The sequence below is a fragment of the Saimiri boliviensis genome, chromosome 3 (genome assembly GCF_048565385.1).
Source record: "Saimiri boliviensis isolate mSaiBol1 chromosome 3, mSaiBol1.pri, whole genome shotgun sequence".
NCBI classification, from domain to species: Eukaryota; Metazoa; Chordata; class Mammalia; order Primates; family Cebidae; genus Saimiri; species Saimiri boliviensis.
This window is the reverse complement of record NC_133451.1, coordinates 177,742,510-177,762,333: the sequence shown is the minus strand read 5'-3', so window position 1 is coordinate 177,762,333 and position 19,824 is coordinate 177,742,510. Positions and strand designations below refer to the sequence as shown.

The 19,824-nt window shown below is 44.8% G+C and overlaps 1 protein-coding gene across 3 annotated transcripts in view; it reads right to left on the bottom strand.

Moving 5' to 3' along the window:
- Positions 1-18,605, bottom strand: part of SH3RF1 (SH3 domain containing ring finger 1) — a 180,637-nt gene extending 162,032 nt beyond the window's left edge. The window contains exons 1-2 of one of the 3 annotated variants that reach the window (XM_039479144.2): positions 18,479-18,605; positions 15,762-16,249 (exon numbers count right to left, since the gene is read on the bottom strand). In XM_039479144.2, coding sequence (XP_039335078.1) covers positions 15,762-16,154 — 393 coding nt within the window. In that variant the 5' untranslated portion in view covers positions 16,155-16,249; positions 18,479-18,605. Of the gene's footprint in view, positions 1-15,761; positions 16,250-16,796; positions 17,161-17,770; positions 17,921-18,478 lie in introns of those variants that run through there. The other 2 variants (XM_039479143.2, XM_003938719.4) reach the window with 2 other exon arrangements.
- Positions 18,606-19,824: the final 1,219 nt, after the last annotated feature.

Below are 19,824 nucleotides of genomic sequence, written 5' to 3'. Positions count from 1 at the left end.
AGAAACGACAAGGGGCAATTTAATACAGAGGACAGTAAAAACTACCCACTCGAGAGATGGAGGAAACTGAATTTAAGGAAAAGAGAAAATCTGAGATCTGGGCAAAGCATGAACCAGCGATGTGGTGAGTTATTTGTAAAGGTACGTAACATGAGGATGTACAGACAAGCAGCAGGAGGCGTCCATAACAGCCCCCCCGCAACTCAAAGTCCCACTCAGAAGCTGATCACCACATTAAGAGCTCTTCTGGACCTGAACCCAAGCACAGCAAGCAGGGGTTGGAAAACATCCAAAGGAGAGTGACTAAAACGATAAACATGTTAGGAAACGGGTCCTATGAGGACATGTAAAGGAAACTCAGTTATTCAGTCCAGATAAAAAGGGAGGAGTTCAGGGCTGCGCCACAGCCTGCAAGGTCAGGAAGAAGTACAGGGAAGCACTTCTTTTCCATTAAAAATGGGATGAAAGAGGAATGAGAGTAAATTGCAAGGACAGGAATTTATATTTAACAGAAAAAAAGAACTTCCTGGCTAGGAAGATGGTAAGGCACTGGAATAAGTTTGTACCAACAAGCTTTTAAAACGTTCTTTTGAAGAGACTTTTTAAAAACACAGTAGATGGCCATTTTCATAAAATGTTCACCCAGTGTCCTTTCTTACCCTACAAAATCAGTAAGTGAATATTTTAACTATAAATATAAACTCCATTAAAAATATATAAACTTACTAAAATTTGAAGCATAGCAAGGCTCTTTTCTTTCTTTCTTTTTTTAAGAGGCAGGGTCTTGCTATGTTGCCCAGGCTGGAGTACAGTGGCTATTCACAGGCCCAATCCCACTACTGACCAGCACTGGAGTTCTGACCTGCTCCGTTTCTGACCTGGGCCGGTTCACCCCTCCTTAGGCAACCTGGTGGTTCCCCGCTCCCAGGAGGTCACCGTATTGATGCCCAACTTAGTGCGGACACCCGATCAGCATGGCGCACTACAGCCCAGAACTCCTGGGCTCAAGCGATCCTCCCTCCTCAGCCTCCCGAGTAGCTGGGACTACAGGCACGTGCCACCGTGCCCGGCAGCAAGGCTCTTCACCGTTGCAGCCATTTGCAAAATGCATCAGAAAGGTATATAAACGCATTTTATATCTGTTCAGATGTGTCACAATTTTTTAAAAGTTAAATCGGCTGCTCTAGATAAGAGATTAAAAAATAACCAAAACATGAAAAAACTGACCACTATAACTACTTAAGCCAAATAATCTTAATGGTATGAAGTGGGGGACGGGGGGTGGGCCAGGTTGATAAGCGTGAGCAAAAATCACAGTTACAAAGGAATAAAACACAACTCACTAGTGCATATGCATGCATACACACACACACACAGAGCCCAGATAGATCAATTGATCCATCCATCCAACAGTGCATTAAATCATCCATGTTTTGATAATGGGCATAATAATCTGTCCTAACATTACTTTTTTTTTTTTTTCAGTCAAGAGTCTCGTCCTGTTGCCTAGGCTAGAGTGCAGTGGTGCGACCATAGCTCACTGCAGTCTCAAACTCCTGGATTCAAGCATTCCTCCCTCCTCAACTTCTCAAGCTGCTGAGACAGCAAGTGCAAGCCACCATGCCCAGCTAATTTTTGTTTTGTTTTGTTTTTTGTAAAGATGGGGTTTTGCTATGTTGCCCAGGCTGGTCTCAAATTCCTGGGCTCAAGCAATCCTCCCACCTCAGCCACCCAAAGTTTTAAGACTATAAGCGTCAGCCACCATGCCTGGTCTCCTTAATTTTTAAAAATTAGGACTAAACTACAAAGCACATCTAGTTTCCCTTACAGAAAGTCTTAGGGGTCTAAGTCTTCAGTATTATGCTAAAGAAATAACTAAATTGAAATTTGTTAAAAAAAAAAAATTATTTGAGCTATTACTTTCCCCAATCACAGGGAGGGAGGCGGAGAAGGAAGGAAGAAGGAGAGAGAGGCAGGGAGGGAGAGAGGGAGGGAGAGGGGGACGGGGAGAGGAAGAGGGAGAGGGACAATGAAAACAGTCACAGACTCACACACTATAATGAATTCCACCGGCTGGATATCTTATCACAGGATAAGGGAACAGGAAGAGATACTGTAGATAATGTTGCTCACCATTTCCTTTTACATATGAGGCCCAGAGCAGCTAACTGAACCAGTGTCACACTATAGCTGTAAAACCAAGACTATCTTCTGTAGTCTCTCATGTATGAACAGCTTGGGTATCTAAAGTTTAAGCCAGCTGTTGAAAACAGAACAAAATTTTCTATGGAATTAACACATAAGTGTTGATTAATTAAATTACCAGACTACACACACACCCTTGTTTTGTTTGTCTCTTTGTTTTAGAGACAAGGTCTCATTTGGTCACCCAGGCTGGAGTGCAGTAACGAGATCAGAGCTCACTGTAGCCTCAAACTCCTGGGATCAAGTGATCCTCCAGCCTCAGCCTCCTGAGGAGCTGGGACTACAAGTGCATGCCACCATGCCCAGCTAATTTTTTTTTTAAATTTTTTAGAAGCCGGCGGGGGGGAGGGGGGTCCCACTATGTTGCTCAGGCTGGTCTCAAACTCTTGGCCACAAGTTAATCTCCCACTTTGGCCTCCCAAAGCACTGGGATTACAAATGGGAGCCAATCCACCTGCCCCAGAGTTTATTTTACAATATAACGGTGATATGGTATACAATTTCTAATGTCTAGAAAGAGAGAAAACTGAAGATACTAATGTTTATTGAACATGTACGAGGTCTCAGGCATTTGAGATTCCTTATTTCATGTAATCCGCACAAACTTGGAAAGCAGCTCTTCACTCTACAAATGAAGAAATCAGCTAGGGAAGTAATTGCCCAAGAGCCACACAGATAACAAGGAACAGAGGAAGTTCTGCCTGATACTAAATCTCCTACTTTTTCTATTACCAGACACTTTCCATCCAGCAGGAATCACAGAGCACACAAAAAGGAACGTTCAGAGGAAGAAATTAATTCCTCTGCATTTCCCCTAAACACTTCAGAAAAGTTCTGTATTCTGTGGCATCTCCCCTCTGCTTAATGAATCCTTTTTTCTATATCCTGTGCTCACTCACACTGTCCTCAGCTGGGGTAACCTTATGGCCCTGTTTGCCCAGACTGTCCTGACTTACTCCTGTTGACTCTGCAAAAGTATCAACAACATCCTTTTCACTCTCAAAAATGTCCCAGGGTGGAGGATAAGCTACATGGTCACCCTCTGTGAGTCCCTCACCACAGTTTCCCCATCCAGGCGTGGCTGACCTCAAAGAGACTCAGTGACCTGCCTTTCCGCTCTTGGAGCATAAATGCCCTGTCCATCAAAGCAGGGGTTCTCATGTCAGTAACAACAGGGAAAAGAAATATGGTTAGGTAAATACTCTTCTTCTTTATTTTATTTTATTTTATTTTTTTTGAGAAGGAGTTTCGTTCTTGTTGCCAGGCTGAAGTGCAATGGCGCAATTTCGGCTCACCGCAACCCCCGCCTCCTGGGTTCAAGCAATTATCCTGCCTCGGCCTCCGGAGTAGCTGGGATTAGAAGCATGCACCACCACGCCTGGCTAATTTCGTATTTTTAGTAGAGATCAGGTTTCTCCATATTGGTCAGGCTGGTCTTGAACTCCCAACCTCAGGTGATCCGCCCACCTCAATCTCCCAAAATGCTGGGATTACAAGTGTGAGCCACTGTGCCGAGCCCTAAATACCCTTCCAAAAGCGCAGGACATTTTAATACAAAGACAGTCTCTAATTGTCAGAATTTTAAGCAGTGTGACAACTTTATATGAAGATCACATTCAGGCAGAACAGAGGTAGATAATTCTAGGCAGATGAGATCTATCCAGCAAACCAGCCCCATTTAGAGCTTGATCCGAAGTCGGGCTCTCTAAACTGCCCTCGCTTTTCTGCTCCACCTCACTTCTAAATCTAACAGTTCATCTGAAGGATCCTGTGGCAGGTTAATTAATTGTGAGCTTCTAAGGGAACATTAAAGGCAGATTGCCGGTGTCAGTGGGCAAATGTGAGAGCCACATGTCACCTCAATGCACGAAGATGATATCCAGGTGCCAATGTGAGTTTGTTCTAAACGTTCAATATCAAAGTTGGCTTTTGCTAGGGTAATTATTTTTTTTCAATTTCAGGGCTAAAAAAGAACTCAGATATCAGAAAATCCTCATTTTATAGAAGAGAAAACTATGTCCTATAGAAACACTGGACTAGAAAGCAGGTCTCCTCATTCTTTCCTCCACATAGGTGATTCTCAACTTCCATACATCATATATTTTCATGCTTGATACATGGAGACCCAATACTTTTCTGCCACCAGATTTGAACATTTTTGGAACATCTGCTATGTAAACATTTCAAGCTGTTTGTTAAACTTTGGGGCCTTCAACCAACACTTCAGCTTCAGCAGCATCACAGGCTTTATACAACTGGGTTAATACTTGCAGCGTCTTCTTAATATTTCAGACTTGCTTTACAAAAAGGAGTAGAAAAAAGGAAAATAAAAATGCTACTACTAGTACAGTTAAGACAGGAATGAAAGGTCTACCAATAATAAGGTCTACCAAAAATGGCAAAAATAGCCTTGTAGACTTCAACTGTGGCAGAAAAAGCAAAAAGCATATGGAAAGTAATTCATCACTGATTGTGCATAAAACACAAGTTTAATAATGAGGAAAAAACCTGTCCAAAGATTTTGAAAAAAAAATGGAAATAATGGAGGTTGGTAAACTAAATGTCACTTTGGATAAGGCGGGCAAATGAAAACTTGAGGTTTGAAATTTAATTTTATTATATGATATTTATTCTATGTGTTTAATGTTTTTTAAAAACTTTTAATGTTTTTTAAGGATCTTTAAAAACTAAGCAGTTACACACTTAGGAATGTAAGAATATTTTTTAGCTTTACAAGAACTGAATCTCCTTATAAAATATCTAATGTTCAACTTTTCGACATTACTGCTCATGTTTCCAGGAACCTTATACAAATGCTAGGGATATTTGTATCCCACACTGACACTGTTACTTACATTCCTACTGTGTTATTTTGGGGGCACCTCACATGAATTAAAACTAGATATGAAGCATTCTCTAGCTAACTGTAGCTTCCTTTCTGTATAATGTTCATGGTCTAGGACCACTCATTACATATTAAAATAATGAAAATTCACTCCTGTTCATTCATTCCCGAATTGATAAGCAGTGAAATAGCGTTTCAAAAGGATTTTTTCTGGCAAAATAATAATAACAATAATTTCCTTAATCGTTACGGAATTTATTTCCTTCGGCTAACAGAAAAATGTTCAACACTGACAGCCCTTGCCTTTCTGCACTATATTTAATGTAACTTAAAAATTCATTTGCACATCCTCCTACTGCTCACTTTTTTCATGTTTCACAACGCAAATAATCTACTATTTAACTGCTCTGTCAGCCATCTGAAATGGCACCTCTATTCCCTTCCCAGCTACCCCGAAAGAGCCCACTCACACATCTATCTTTAAAATGGCTGTGTTTACAGCCACCCATATGTCCCCATTCATGAAGCAACTGCTACCATCCTCTTGACTAGGCATTGGCAGACATAATGCGTGACAAAGAATTGCAGAGCCATGAAAAGGGTGCCTGGGGCTCTGAATTCTTCTTTTTAAGGTTACTACCTTCAGAAGAAACTAAAATTAAAATAAAATTTTTCAAAGAGCGGAAGATACATGTACTCTTTACAATAAAAGAACTGGGAGGGTGAGGGAGTTGAAGTTTCTAAATGAGGGAGCCTTACCAGCAAGGCAGTCTCCGAGCATAATATTTCTATCATATGTATACCTCACTATACTATGTTGCTATGTAAATGAGGCTTGCCTGCTATCTGAGTTCCTCACTATCCACACTATGTTGCTATGTGTAATATTTCTATCACAAGTACATCTCACTAGAATATTTGTGCTAGGTTGCTACAGTATTGTGGATCGTTAGGAAGAATTCTGCCACAGCATGAATTACAAAGTCATTTGCCTTTTGACCTTAACATTTTAAAGTCTTTTTACGTATTGTCTTGGGTTTGCTTAAACCACATTAAGCAATAGACTAGAGAGGGGATTAATAAATGGAATGAGTATCTGAGTATCTGACCAGAGTGGAAAAAAGCAGACATTCTTCCCAACAGAGTGAGTTAAGGCATGGAGGTGTGCAAAGGAGAGCTGGAGGCTTGCAGAATGCTGAGAAAAGACCACAGGCAATAGAAAAATACATGCTTGAACTGACATACTGCCCCTACCCACATGCCTTTCTTGAGCCTCTGATTTTATTGTTTTCCTTTTCTGAGACCGGAGATTAATTATGCGGCAAAACAAAGCATTTGGAAAAAAACATCCTAGAGAAGCAGTTTTAGGAAGGCAATGGAGTAGTGCAGGAGTCCTGCCTTCCTGCTCCCCTGTCGGTTCCACCACCTCCAACTGCACCTCTTTCAGCCACCTGGAAAGGACAGACCGCAGCTGCAGGCCAGGGCAGTGCAAAGTGCTGCAAGGAAGAGAAGTTAACACTCACACGGGTTCCACAGCAGCTGGTGCAAAAGCCAGGAATGAGGAGCTAAGCCAGAGAGCCAGGGCAGTGGCGGAACTTTTCAGAGAACTGCGTGAACAAGAGGGACCCCCAGCTAAAGCAAAACTAGAGTTCATCTCTCTCCTCCCTTTCCTTTGGATTTTCCTTTTCCCTGCCCAGACAGCAATAATAGAATAATCTTTTCTCTCCTTCAGACACCCGAAAGAGAAATGCAAATAAGTAAATAAAGACTGGGGCAATAGTGATAATAAAAGGAGGAAACTGGGAGGGTCGGAGACTCGGGGTTGCCTAAGAGACATGCCATCAGGCTCCTTTTCGCACGGAGGAGACCAAAATAACCACATCCAGCTCTACATCCAAACACTACATCTGCTTTCTAATCATTTCTACGTCTTTTCATTAACTTTGGTTCTCATCATCCCAAACAGAAATGACAATACACAGCCAAGGATCCCTAGAGAGATTGGTATTCGCTTCACTCACTGATTCACTCATTTATTCAACAAACCTCTTGTGAATGCGTACCCTCTGCCAGACACTACAAAGGGCTCTGAAAAGTCAAAGATGAACCAGATTCGGCCTCCTCACCACCCCCATTCCCACAATCACTCAGCATGGAGCATAGGTTCCTATGGGTCGCATCCTTGAGCTGGAGAAATGAAGCCCAGAGAAACCGCACAGCCAGACAATGGCAGTGTTGGAACCAGAAGCCACAACTTCTGACCCCCAAACCATGCTTTTCCCCAAATCACACTCTTCCCATCACGCTAAGGAGAGTCCGCTTTCCGGGCCCACTGTCACCGTAAAGGAGCTTTATTTGCCCTCTTTTCTTTTTGTCAAAACAAAACAGGAAGCGAGGATAGTGAGGAAAGAATCACCTCTGCCAGGTGCAGCTGAGAAAAGATTCCCCTGCTAAAAGCAACATGAGGTCCCAGGGAAAACGCCTGCCACTTAAGTAGACTGCAAGTAAAAAAAGGAAGCATTTGGGATCAGCAATTGGACAAGTTATTTCGAGTCTTTCAGCCAGCCCTCCTGCAGCCATGAAGTAAGAAGAATAACGCATTAGTGGGGCATGAACAAGCAACTGCACTCCAACCTGGGCAAGCGTGAGACCGTCTCAAAAAAAAAAAAAAAAAAAGAATGCATAATGCCTTCTTACAGATCAATGTGTGTAGAGATGGAAGCTATCCAAGTTTTATCATTAAATTAAAAACCTCAAATTGCAGAATTGCATGTACAATGTGATTCCATTTCTATTCAATTTTTTTTTACCTGAGAGAAAACACAAAAAATCTTGTGACAGTGGCTACCCCTAGAGATTGGGAAGAGAGAGGTAGAGAGATTGGAAGCCTTGATTTTCTCCTTTACATCATCTTCTACTACGACATTTCTTACCATAAGCATGTATTATTTTTCATTTTTAAAACAGAAAGAAAAATACTACCATCACTAAAAAAGAATGAAACATAATTCAGTGAGTGGTATATGTAATTAGTATACTTTTCTGTATGTATATTATACATCAATAGAGAGTTTTTCAAAAACCAGGGTAGATTTATGCGCCTAAGCATGAAAAGATTTCATAGATATATTAAATGACTTAGCAAGTCATTGAATATGCAGAGCATGCAATTCTAGTTCTGCAAAAAATCAAGAACTACATGCATATACATGTAAATGTATATGCAAAGATCTGTAAGTATATCTACAATAACATTATTCTATATTGTTGAATTTTTTTTTTTTACAACTAGAATACTTTTACATACATTTTGAAATCTCTGTTCTTTTTCATTTTTAAAATGATAACACTTAGGCCAGGTGTGGTGGCTCACCTGCCTGATCCCAGCACTTTGGGAGGCCAAGACAGGTAGATCACTTGGGAGGCCAAGACAGGTAGATCACTTGAGGTCAGGAGTTTGAGACCAGACTGGCCAATGTGGCAAAACCCCTTCTCTACTAAAAATACAAAAATTAGCCGGGCATGGTGGCAGGGCATGGTGATCCTAGCTACTCGGGAGGCTGAGGTAGGAGAATCACTTGAACCTGGGAGGCAGAGATTGCAGTGAGCCGAGATCTCACCACTGCACTCCAGCCTCGGTGATGGAGTGAGACTCCATCTCAAATAAATAAATAAATAAATAAATAAAATGATAACACTTGACTCCAGAAAGCTGTTGTAAGGTTTACATGATTATAGTTACATGACACTTTATAAGACGCAAAAAAGAATCATTACAGTTTTTAAAAATTATCCATTAGTATGCACCACAGACTCCCTTTCCCAAACATGCCTTCTACCCCATCCAAGATCCTATCTCTGAGCCTCACCACTAAGCCTAGCCCAGGAATGAAGTAAAGGTCAGGGATGGGGCAGACATGAAGCCTGGAGTAAGGAAGGATCCAGGATGAAATGATGGATAAAATAAGAGGCCAAGAATGCAACAAACACGGTTTAGCCAAAACAAACACACAAACAAAACCCACCTTTTCCATTTCAATCATTCTGAAACACACAGAAACACTTCCCTCATCCAAACCACCACACTAAATGTCTTGCTTGGGTCCAGTATGCGTTAATACAGATCCTCATCCCCATCTGCATGGAGACATCAATTCCTCTGTCAGTCAGTTCTTGTACTGGACCTTCCAACGCCAGGGGAGCATGTCTCAACCACTCTAGTCCACGCTTGGTATTCTTTGACCATGTACTTCATCCAAGGACCACAATCTACAAACAAGAACCCCATCATACATAGAGACTTATTCTATATCTTATCTCACCCCTGGTGCCTTATTTGTTGTTTCTTGTGTGTGTTACCTACCCTAAACATAAACTTTTCGACAGAAACAAGCATTAATGTCATCTTCGACTTACTATAGATTATAGAACACAACTGAGCCTGAAAGAAGCTCTCTACAGGTACTTGTTCACAGATGGATGTCAAAGATGTCCCAAGGCACACAGTTCATAGCTGGCAGCTGCTTTCCACACCATACCTGGAGCAACTCAGTTGTCTTAACTTTCTCCCACTACTTCCTTCAATTCTTTCTGCCAATGGCCTTCCTTGGAATAGGGCCTAGAATGCCTTACTAGGATGCCACTTATTCCTGGAAAGTATCAAGTAAGGATGTGTATCAGGTTTGTCCATCATTACCTATCCCTTGAGTAATGTCTTAAGTACTTCTCAGTCCTAGAAAGCACCCTCTCCAGACTCCAGCTACAGAACAATCCGACTTGTCAGAAATAAGATAGTAATTCTCCCCTCTCAATATTTCCTTCATTTCCTCCAGAACTTTCTGTGTATCTGGTATACTGTCACATAAACTTCAACTTCCTTATAACACGCCAGTCTATTTTATGAAATTATCAGGTAATTCGGGTAGTTGAGGGGTGGGGAGGGGCTGAACAACTTCTCAAGGGTATTGCACGACAGAAGACAGAAGGCTGGACTGCTGCCAGTTTCTGGGGAAGGGACTGACAGTTGACTGAGAGGCCACTCAACGGGCTGACCTTTAGGAGTACATCTACAGTCAGAGCACAAGTCGGCTAGGGCTGCCATATCCAAGTGCACGCACTAGGTGGCTTAAACAACAAAAACGTACTTCCTCACAGTTTTGGAGGCTAGAAGTCCAAGATCAAGGTGTCGGGGTGGGGGGGGGTTGGCTTCCTTGAAGGCAACCCTCCTTGGTTGGTAATTGGCACCTTCTCCACGTGTCTCCACATGGTCTTCCCTGTGTGTCTGCATCCTGATCTCCTCGTCTCATAAGAACATCAGCCATTCCGGATTAGGGCCCCTGCATGTGACCTCATTTTACCTTAACCCCCTCTTTAAAGGCTCTATCCCCAAATATCCCCACATTCTGAGGTGTTAGGAGTTAGGACTTCAACCCAACAATGTGTGGGTGGGTGGGGGGGGCCCATAATTCAGCCCCTAATAGCAACAAGAAAAGAGGGAGAAAGGAGGTATGACTGTAGCTATGGAGAAATGAAAGCAGACTCAGCATTTACAGGGTGAAAGAAATCTCATCTGTGTTCCCTCATATCTCGAATTCTCTACCTTTCTTCCCTGGTCTTTCCATTCTTTGATACAAGCTCCAATCCTGCATCTGTTCTGAAGCCCTGCTAATTGTCTCAGTCCCAATGGTCCCTCTTTCTTATCCCAACCACAGAGCACTTACTATCTATCCCACTCATCTGGCCTTTCACTCCACGTGGCCCTTGTGTGGTTCTTGATGCCTTCTACGTGATCGAATTTGAGGCCTCATCTGACACCGTCCCCATGGCTTGCTTAGTTCACACTTACCTCCTGTCAGTTCTTCCTAGAAGGCATGCCCCTTCCTGTGTAGTCAGGGCCTTTGAAATATTCTTTCCCTCTGCCCTTCCCCTGCCCAGCCCCCATTCCCAAATTAATGTCATTTCACCCTTAAGATCTCAGCTCAGATGCCTCTTCCTCAGGAAGCTTGTGAAGATCACACACAATTCAGCTTCAAACTAAATGCAGGTCTTTCTCCCATCCTCTCCCCAGCTCTGTCTCACAGAATTTACTTAATTACATGCCTGCATTATTATTATTAATGTGTCTCTCCCACAAAATGGACCACACATTCAAAAGCAAAAGCTAAGACACTGTATCTGGTTTGTCCACCGTTACCTATCCAGCAGCTAGTGTGGTACCTGGCACATAATGGGTGCTTAAGAAATATTTGTTACATAAAGCAACAAATAAAGTATAAATCAGTATAAATCAGGGGGTCTCATGTGATCTATTTTTTGGATGAATAAATTTGCTGCAAAGTAGAGGCATCATGAAATCATTAAGTAATGATATCTAAACAGACACATGCACAGATATTAAGAGAACTTAATGTTAAGAGATAAAAGAGCTTAAGAGAATTTTTTTTTTTTTTTTTTTTTTGAGATGGAGTTTTGCTCGTTTTGACCAGGCTGAGTGCAATGTGCAATCTCGGCTTACCGTAACCTCCACCTCCCAGGTTCAAGTGATTCTCCTGCCTCAGCTTCCCGAGTAGATGAGATTATAGGTGCACACCACCACGCCTGGTTAGTTTTGTATTTTTAGTAGAGACGGGGTTTCTCTGTGTTGGTCAGGGTGTTCTGGAACTCCTGATCTCAAGTGATTCACCCACCTTGGCCTCCCAAAGTGCTGGGATTACAGGCGTGAGCCACCAAACCCAGCCAGCTTAAGAGAGTATTAAGAGAACTTAGTATCTATGAATGTGTCTGTTTAGATATCATTACTTAATGATTCCTTAAATCATTGGAACTGCATGCAGAAAGCGGAAACTTAACTATTAGTTTGAAATTCTACAGGAACTACTTTAAAAACATGCTTTCCTTATCTAATTTCTAAATATTGATATGCATTTTAACTTCTGCAGCTACATTTCTTAGGCCACTGGCAGGTATCAGCCGTGTCCCTCTCCCTATGGCTCATTCCACTGCTTGACTTTGGCCTAAAACCAACAGGAATTCTTTACTTAGAGGTAAAAAAACTGACGGATTCCTGTGGTGACTCTAACCCCACTCTTTCCTTTTCTCCTTCAAATTAGGCAGGAAATAGTACAATTTGGGAGGAAGATGTGCATCACACATTGCAAATGTTCAAATCTGTTGACAACATTTAATATACTTTGGCTAAATGCATGAGGAGGCCACATGTCACAGTATAACGGAACACAGAACATAACTAATAAACTGAAGCAATATTCCACGTTATCACTTTCAGCTTTGCACAACATATGGAAACGGGCTCACTGTACCGCTTGGTTGTGTCAGAACACTTAAGGGAGGAGGATGCACATTTGGGATTTATTACAGTCACTCACCTAAGGAAAGTGTCCAAAGAAGTGCCTTATAATGTCCATGTGGCTTCATGTTACAGATTTCTCACTTTTAAAAGAAGTCTGTTCTAGAAATGTATTTATCTTTCAGATATTTCAGCTATAAGTATGGCCCCAACTGTTCTGAATACTTGAAAGCAAAAGGTACTTGGTAACTGTTATTGAGAAACTTTTTTTAAAAAAGAGGTCAGAGGGTAGGGAGTGGCAGGGGGAGGGGTCTTGCTATGTTGCCCAGGCTGAACTTGAACTACTGGCTCAAGTGATCCTCCTGCCCCAGCTTCTGGAGTAAGTAGGACTACAGATGGGAGTACCACAGCACCTGACTCAAAAAAACTACTTTAAACTAGAAAAAAGGCTGGTGTGTCTTTTTTTGTTTTTGAGGTGGAGTTTCGCTGATTACCCAGGCTGGAGTGCAATGGCGCGATCTCAGCTCACTGCAACCTCTGCCTTCTGGGTTCAGGCAATTCTCCTGCCTCAGCCTCCTGAGTAGCTGGGATTACAGGCACGCGCCACCATGCCCAGCTAATTTTTTGTATTTTTAGTAGAGACGGGGTTTCACCATGTTGACCAGGATGGTCTCAATCTCTTAACCTCGTGATCCACCCGCCTCGGCCTCCCAAAGTGCTGGGATTACAGGCGTGAGCCACCGTGCCCAGCATTTTTTTTTTTTTTTCTCCAAAAAAGGAGTCTTGCTCTGTCACCCAGGCTGGAGTGCAATGGCACGATCTCCGCTCATCACAACTTCCGCCTCCTGGGTTCAGGCAATTCTCCTGCCTTAGTCTCCCAAGTAGCTGGGATTACAGGCAAGCGCCACCATGCCCAGCTAATTTTTTGTATTTTTACTAGAGATGGGGTTTCACCATGTTGACCAGGCTGGTCTCAAACTCCTGATTTCATGATCCGCCTGCCTCTGCCTCCCAAAGTGCTGGGATTACAAGCGTGAGCCACTGCGCTCAGCAGGCTGTTCATATTTCTAAGTACTGCATCAATTGCATCAGCACAGACTACTGAATAGGTTTGTTTGTTTGTGTCTTCCATACACCCCCAGCAAAGTAACAGACATATTTCCCGTTGCATCCAGTTCAACTATTTTATCCCAGTTACAAGGCTCTAGTTTAGTTGAGTTTTTTGGCAAGTAATTTTTCTCATGCTAAAGAAAAAACATGAAGTAAATTAGGAAAATCACATAAACCAGAAAAATACTGACATGATCAAAATCTTGAAATAATTTACCTAAGAAAAGTGAAGCTCAATTCTGGGAGCAGTAGCAGTTCAGACAAATGAGAATTCACCTGGGTAGCATTACATAGTCAATTTCCATGTTAGCAAGAAAACTTAAAATTCAGAGGACATTGAGTGTTTGAGCCTCTCCTTAAATTCCTCTTTATCAGTGATCAAATATTCAAGGCATTCCTCACAACAGGTAAGGCAAAGTGTCAACAACTAAGATACAGTATTCCTACCCACAGCCAGAAGCCATGCCTTCACTAGTCTAATTAACAGGGAAACAAAACCTTTCCAAAGATGTAAATCTACCCTTTTATTAAGCTAAACAAACCTAGGTCAGGTGTCTCAGAAATTATCAACTTGATCACTGGTTCTGAGATTAAAATATTCCGAATACAGTAATCAAGGCATGAGTAAACTCCATAAAATAAAGGAAATCTAAGAAAAGCGGCCGGGCGCGGTGGCTCAAGCCTGTAATCCCAGCACTTTGGGAGGCCGAGGTGGGTGGATCACGAGGTCGAGAGATCGAGACCATCCTGGTCAACATGGTGAAACCCCATCTCTATTAAAAATACAAAACATGAGCTGGGCGTGGTGGCGCGTTCCTATAATCCCAGCTACTAGGGAGGCTGAGGCAGGAGAATTGCTTGAACCCAGGAGGCGGAGGTTGCGGTGAGCCGAGATCGTGCCATTGCACTCCAGCCTGGGTAACAAGAGCGAAACTCTGTCTCAAAAAAAAAAAAAAAAAGAAAAGAAAAGCACTGTAAGCTGATCAGTTTCACATGTGGGATCCAAATAAGGAAAGAAAACCACCCTAGCCAAAAGTTCTATCTTTAAATAAATAAATATGTCAGAAAAAACCCTAACAGCCTTAACAATGAAACCATTTTGTTGTGATCAAGTTTTCTAGTGATTAAAATGGTTTATATACTTTACATCAAGTGATGTAAATACTTCCTATCATTTACAAAAGATGAGCCTGAGAAAGAAATAGGAAGACTATTCTGTTAAAACTGCCTGATATCCACATCTCTGAATTATGGGATCTAATGCTATCCCAATGGGTAGTTCCCATATTAAATCAAAGAAGTCACTTTTGAGTGCTTACTGAGAACATTTGAAAAAAATACTCTCATCCAGATTAATTTTTCTTTAAAAGTAGATTTTACCAGTTTGGCCAATAATTTGCAATTCCTTCTTCTTACAAAAATGGAGTTGTTTTAATTATTGATGCTCTTAACTATCTTTTATTTTTGCAAAAATTAGAAAAGCACATTTTATCAGGAATCCATCACCTGCAACATAATTTATTAGAAATACCTATATTTCCAATATAGATTATTAATACATATATTTCTAATAAATACAGAAATTCTGTGTGACAGTTGTGGTAGCTGTCCAAATAATTAGCTTCATCTGAAATTATTTCAGCCCAAACTCAAATCCCAAGAAAAATCACTTTGATGGAAATATTTCATTTCATTCACTATAAAGCCCAACATAAAGCTAGATGTTTTCGTGTGGTCCTAAGTGACATTTTGTTGCTACAGCAACGAAACTCTGCTACCTGTGGCCATGATTTGTTAAGAATTACACCAACGAGTAAATTCTGTGCTGTCTATTCAAAAAACCAATAGAATGACTCTAAGCAATATAAAAATTAAGGCTTGATTTCCTATTTATGATTTACCCACATATTTACAACACATATACACTAGACACATGTAATTATGACTCTCTGCTCCATCAAAACGATAAAACAATATCAAATTTCCATTTCAAAATGGGCACGAGACAATAGCTGGTTTAGATTTCATTCACTAATTGCTACTTGTTTCCCAGAATTTATCTTAAAAGATAACAGAGACCATCTAGAGAGAATTTTCCAAACAATAAAATGTATTATTTATATCCAATCTCATTCCATGATGGGGGAAAAAACATTCAGAGGTATAATCTATCTGTTCCTGTATGCATGGTTTCCTAAGCAATGAGTTGACTTAGAAAACACCAAGCTAAAGAATAAACAACAAATGCGGACATCACCACCTTTATTCACCAAACTATCTCTGCAGGCTACTTACCCTGACTGGGGGGCTCCAGGCTTGCACCCGAGGCTGCTGTCCACCCTGGGAGCTCTGCAGATCTTTTGAGTTACAATTAGCCACAGTGCTGCTCTGAGACCTTAATGCATTTGTGCAGCTGGTCCCACTTCCCCCACCAGGACCAGGTTTCCAAGGCCTCTGCTTGATGCCATCCAGAAGTCTGACCAGCAAGATGTTACTGGGAAGCTCCTCGACACCCGAGCCAACGAGAGTCCTGCACTCGGGACATCTGAGTTCATTTCGAGAACCTACGATCCCCAGCAAACATCGCTTGCAAAACGTATGCTGGCAAGGCAAGACCTTCGCAGAAGCATCAAGGCGCTCTAGACACACAGGACACTCCAAAAGATCCAGCAAGGCTGATTCATCCATCTTTATCTACTTTACTGAGAAAAAAGCTTCAGAAATGTTCATAGTCGTGTGCATGCCTTAAAATGATTCATGTAACATCCATCTCAGACTTTGCTCTAGAGTCATGGGGAGAAGAGAGGGAAAGAGAACATTAGTGTTGTTACCGAGGGAAAAAGTTCACAAAGAAGCCAAGAATCAAAAAGTACCCAAAGCACACTACTCCCTGTCTGAATAGTGTAGCTTTGCTTTGGAATGTGGGTTCCTAAACTCCAGAGTCAACAACTGAACACAAAATAGGCTTTCTAAACAACGCAAAATTAACCCCTAAAGGTATCTAGGGGTTCACTGGGCAAAAACGGATATCAAGGATTACACATAATTCCTGCAAAAGGAGGCATGAAATGCAATAAAGAACATCATTGCTTAAGCTCTGAAAGTGATATCAGCTGCCTTAATAAAGTCTTCAACTCAAGAGACGCTGACAGAAGCCACTGAAAGTTTCCTCCACCTGGAATTTACTTTTAAATCCGATGAAATTCCCTTTTTTAAGCCACTTTGGCGTTTAAGAAACCATGCCTCATGTGATCGCTCGCGGTAAATGATCCCAATATTAAACACACATGTTTCTTAGCTGGTCTTAAAAATAGAACTGTTTAATCTTACCCAACCAAAAAGAGCTGAAGGTGGACAAGTCTAAAAGACACAGGTTTGCTTGAAAGCAGCTAAAATAGAAAAGCGTCCTTCAGGGCAGTAGTTGACAAACTCTGAAACACATTTCTCAACGGCCTGTCCTAATCCCATTCAGAAAATCTGGCAAAATTATCACCAGAAGAATTCGACGACGTAATGCTGGACTGGAAAGTGTGGGCATATGAAGATGAGGCCATTCAGGAAAAAGCTGCTCACTGCGCCGCTCTCCCCCCGCCGCCAGAATAAACGTAAATGTGAATGCCCAGGAGAAAGGGGTCAAAAGATCTGGCTCCAAGCAGGAACAGCTGTTCTGGGCGACGTGGGAGCGGGCAGCCCCAGGGCCGCGCGCCCGCTCCCGCCGCGGGGAGCACAGGTACTCCCGAGCCCGCAGGGAGGCGCGGCGGCCGCCCGCCGCAGACACACCCCGGGGCCGGGTGTCGGCGTCACCCGCAGGAGTCGGTGCCCTCCCGAGGCTGCGGCCCGGCGGGACCCGGCGTGCGGATCCCAGCCTCCCGCCTCCCTCGTCGCCGCCTCCCTTTGGGTCAGGCCGGGGACGCAAATCCCCCCAACACGACTGCGGGAAGTTTTCAAGGACTTAAAAATAAATGCGCAGCCTTAAGTTGCGAAACTCAGCCCCACAGAGCGCCACGGGGAAGCAGCCCTGCAGCCCCGCCGAGAGGAGGCGACCGTCCCCGGAGAGCGCCCTCCGGGAAGCCGCGGCGCGGGGCTGCGCGGGGCACGGAGCCCTGGCAGCTTCCTGCCCGGAGAAGGCAGAGGCCGCGGGCTGCTCCGCTCCGCGGGTCCCGATGCCCGGCCCCCGGGGACCCGAGCGCGAGGGGACGGGGAGACCGGCCCACGGCGGGGATGGGGGACGCCCCGACCGCCGCCGCCTCCGCGGCGAGGGCTCCGCCGGGTCCCCGCCGCCCCGCGCCGGCCGCGCGCCCTACCTCGCGCCTCGGCTCCTCCTCTTTGTTCGGGCCCCGCAGCGGCGGCGGCGGCTGATGCAGATGCGGCCCCGCCGCGCCCGCCGCTCGCAGCGCCTCTGACGCCGCGGCGGCCCCGAGAGAGTCGCCGCCGCCGCCCCCCTCGCGCGCGCACCCCGCGCCGCCGCCTCCCGCGTTCCCAGCCCAGGAGGGCGGAGGAAGAGGAGGAGGAGGCCGGGCTGCAGCCGGCGCCCGGGGCGCAAGGGGGCGGCCCCACTCGCCGCGCCTGCCCCCGGAGCCGCCCGCCGCCGCGCCGGCCTCGCGCGCTGAGGCGACCTGCGCCCCGGACCGCGCCGCGGCTGGGGCCGGGATGGGGGCGGCGGCCTGAGCGCGCTGCGAGAGCGGGAGGCCGGGAGCGGGGCCCCCGGGGGGCAGCGCGGGGAAGGCTCGGGGACGGACGCCCGCTCCCTGCGGAGAAGCGCCTGGAAAATGGAGCCAGCGGAGGGGGAGGCGGCGGGAGCGGCGGCCGAGGGAAGCAGGAAGGGCCCGGGCAGGGTCCCGCCGCGTCCTCCTCGCTCCGGCGGGGCCGCGCGCCCGGGACGGTCCCTTCCTCCCGGGCTGGGCGAGTCGCGGCGCGGGAGGGGCTGGGTCCGCGGCGGCGGTGGCGGGTCAGCCCTGGCGGGAACCGATCCCGCGGCGCTTGGCGTCCGGTCGCCCACCCCGGACACTTACTTGGTAGAGTCGAAGCGAAGTGTTGTTGCCCCTGAGGGCGGAGGGCGGCGCGATGAGCCGACGGGGACGGTGCCGAGGCCACCCGCCCGCACCCAGCCGTCAGCCACGCCGGGACACAGACCCGAGCGCGCCTGGAGGACCGCGGCCCGCAAAGCCCCAGGCTGGGAAAACGGTGGGCCGGGGCTGCCTCTGCCCTAGGTCGGGGGCGGGGGGCGGATTCAGTCTGACTTGGGGGCGGGGCGGGGGGGCTGGCACCGTGAAGCCCGCGGAGAGGCGCCTCTTTTATCTGAGCCTGGGCGGCCGCCGTCATCATCGCTGCAATCTTTGTTTTGGTTGCCCCAGGCACACACCTGTAAACAGAAGTGGAGTTTTGAAAAACACCTTGTCCACAGGTCTGGAGGTTTTTCAGACTCGATTTAGAGAAGAAACAAGTTGCAGTTTTGTCGTCGACCTAAAGCTGTCATTATTGTATTTGCATTTACCATCAATTTACGAAAAGTTATCCCAAATACCCTTCCTCAAAAGTGGGCAGAAACTAGGTGGTAGTAAGAAGAACGGGTTACAACAGATGATGCAAGAAATCTCTGCCCCGACACCTACTAGGTTTATGATTTGAAGAGGAGTCTCAGTTGATCTTCTAGTCTCCAGCTAGGCTCACAGCTAAACTGTTCAAGACATCAGGATCACATAAGTATGAAAAAATTACAACTAACCGTGATCACTCACCGTAAAACAGGCGCTGTGCTGAACATTTTACATGCATCCGTTCAATTCTCACAGCAACCCTCTATCGCATCTTTTCTCAGCCATGTTCTAAATAGACTCATGTGCTGAGAGTCCGAATGTATGAACACCAAAAATAATAGCTCACTTCCCCGTCCATTACAAGTGAGCAAATACACGGGTATTGGAGCTGAGAAAGACGATGGAAGGAATGTATGGAATGGAGAATTTCTCGTCCAGTTTGCAAGCTGAAAGTGACTACCTAGCTCTGCATGGGGAACTGCAGATAGAGGAAGGTGAGGCTGGCCAGAAGATTACAGGCAATGAACAGATCAGGATTATTTACAGTTAGTAAAACTGAAGCTCGAATAGGTTAACTTTTCCCTGGTCACACAGTAGGTAATGATGAACCAAGACTTAACCCCCACTCTAGATTCCAAGTCCGGTTCCCTTTCCACCATTCCAGGCCACTCCAGGCAAAGCGAAGCACAGAGTGTCTCTTCCCAAGGGAAAGAAGAAACTGTTAATCGTGTAATTACTCGAAAGCAAGGGACAATTTTTATTGTGTTCTTATTTTGGTTTTGTGTTTGTTTCTAGAGAGAGCAGCACACGAAGTCATGGGT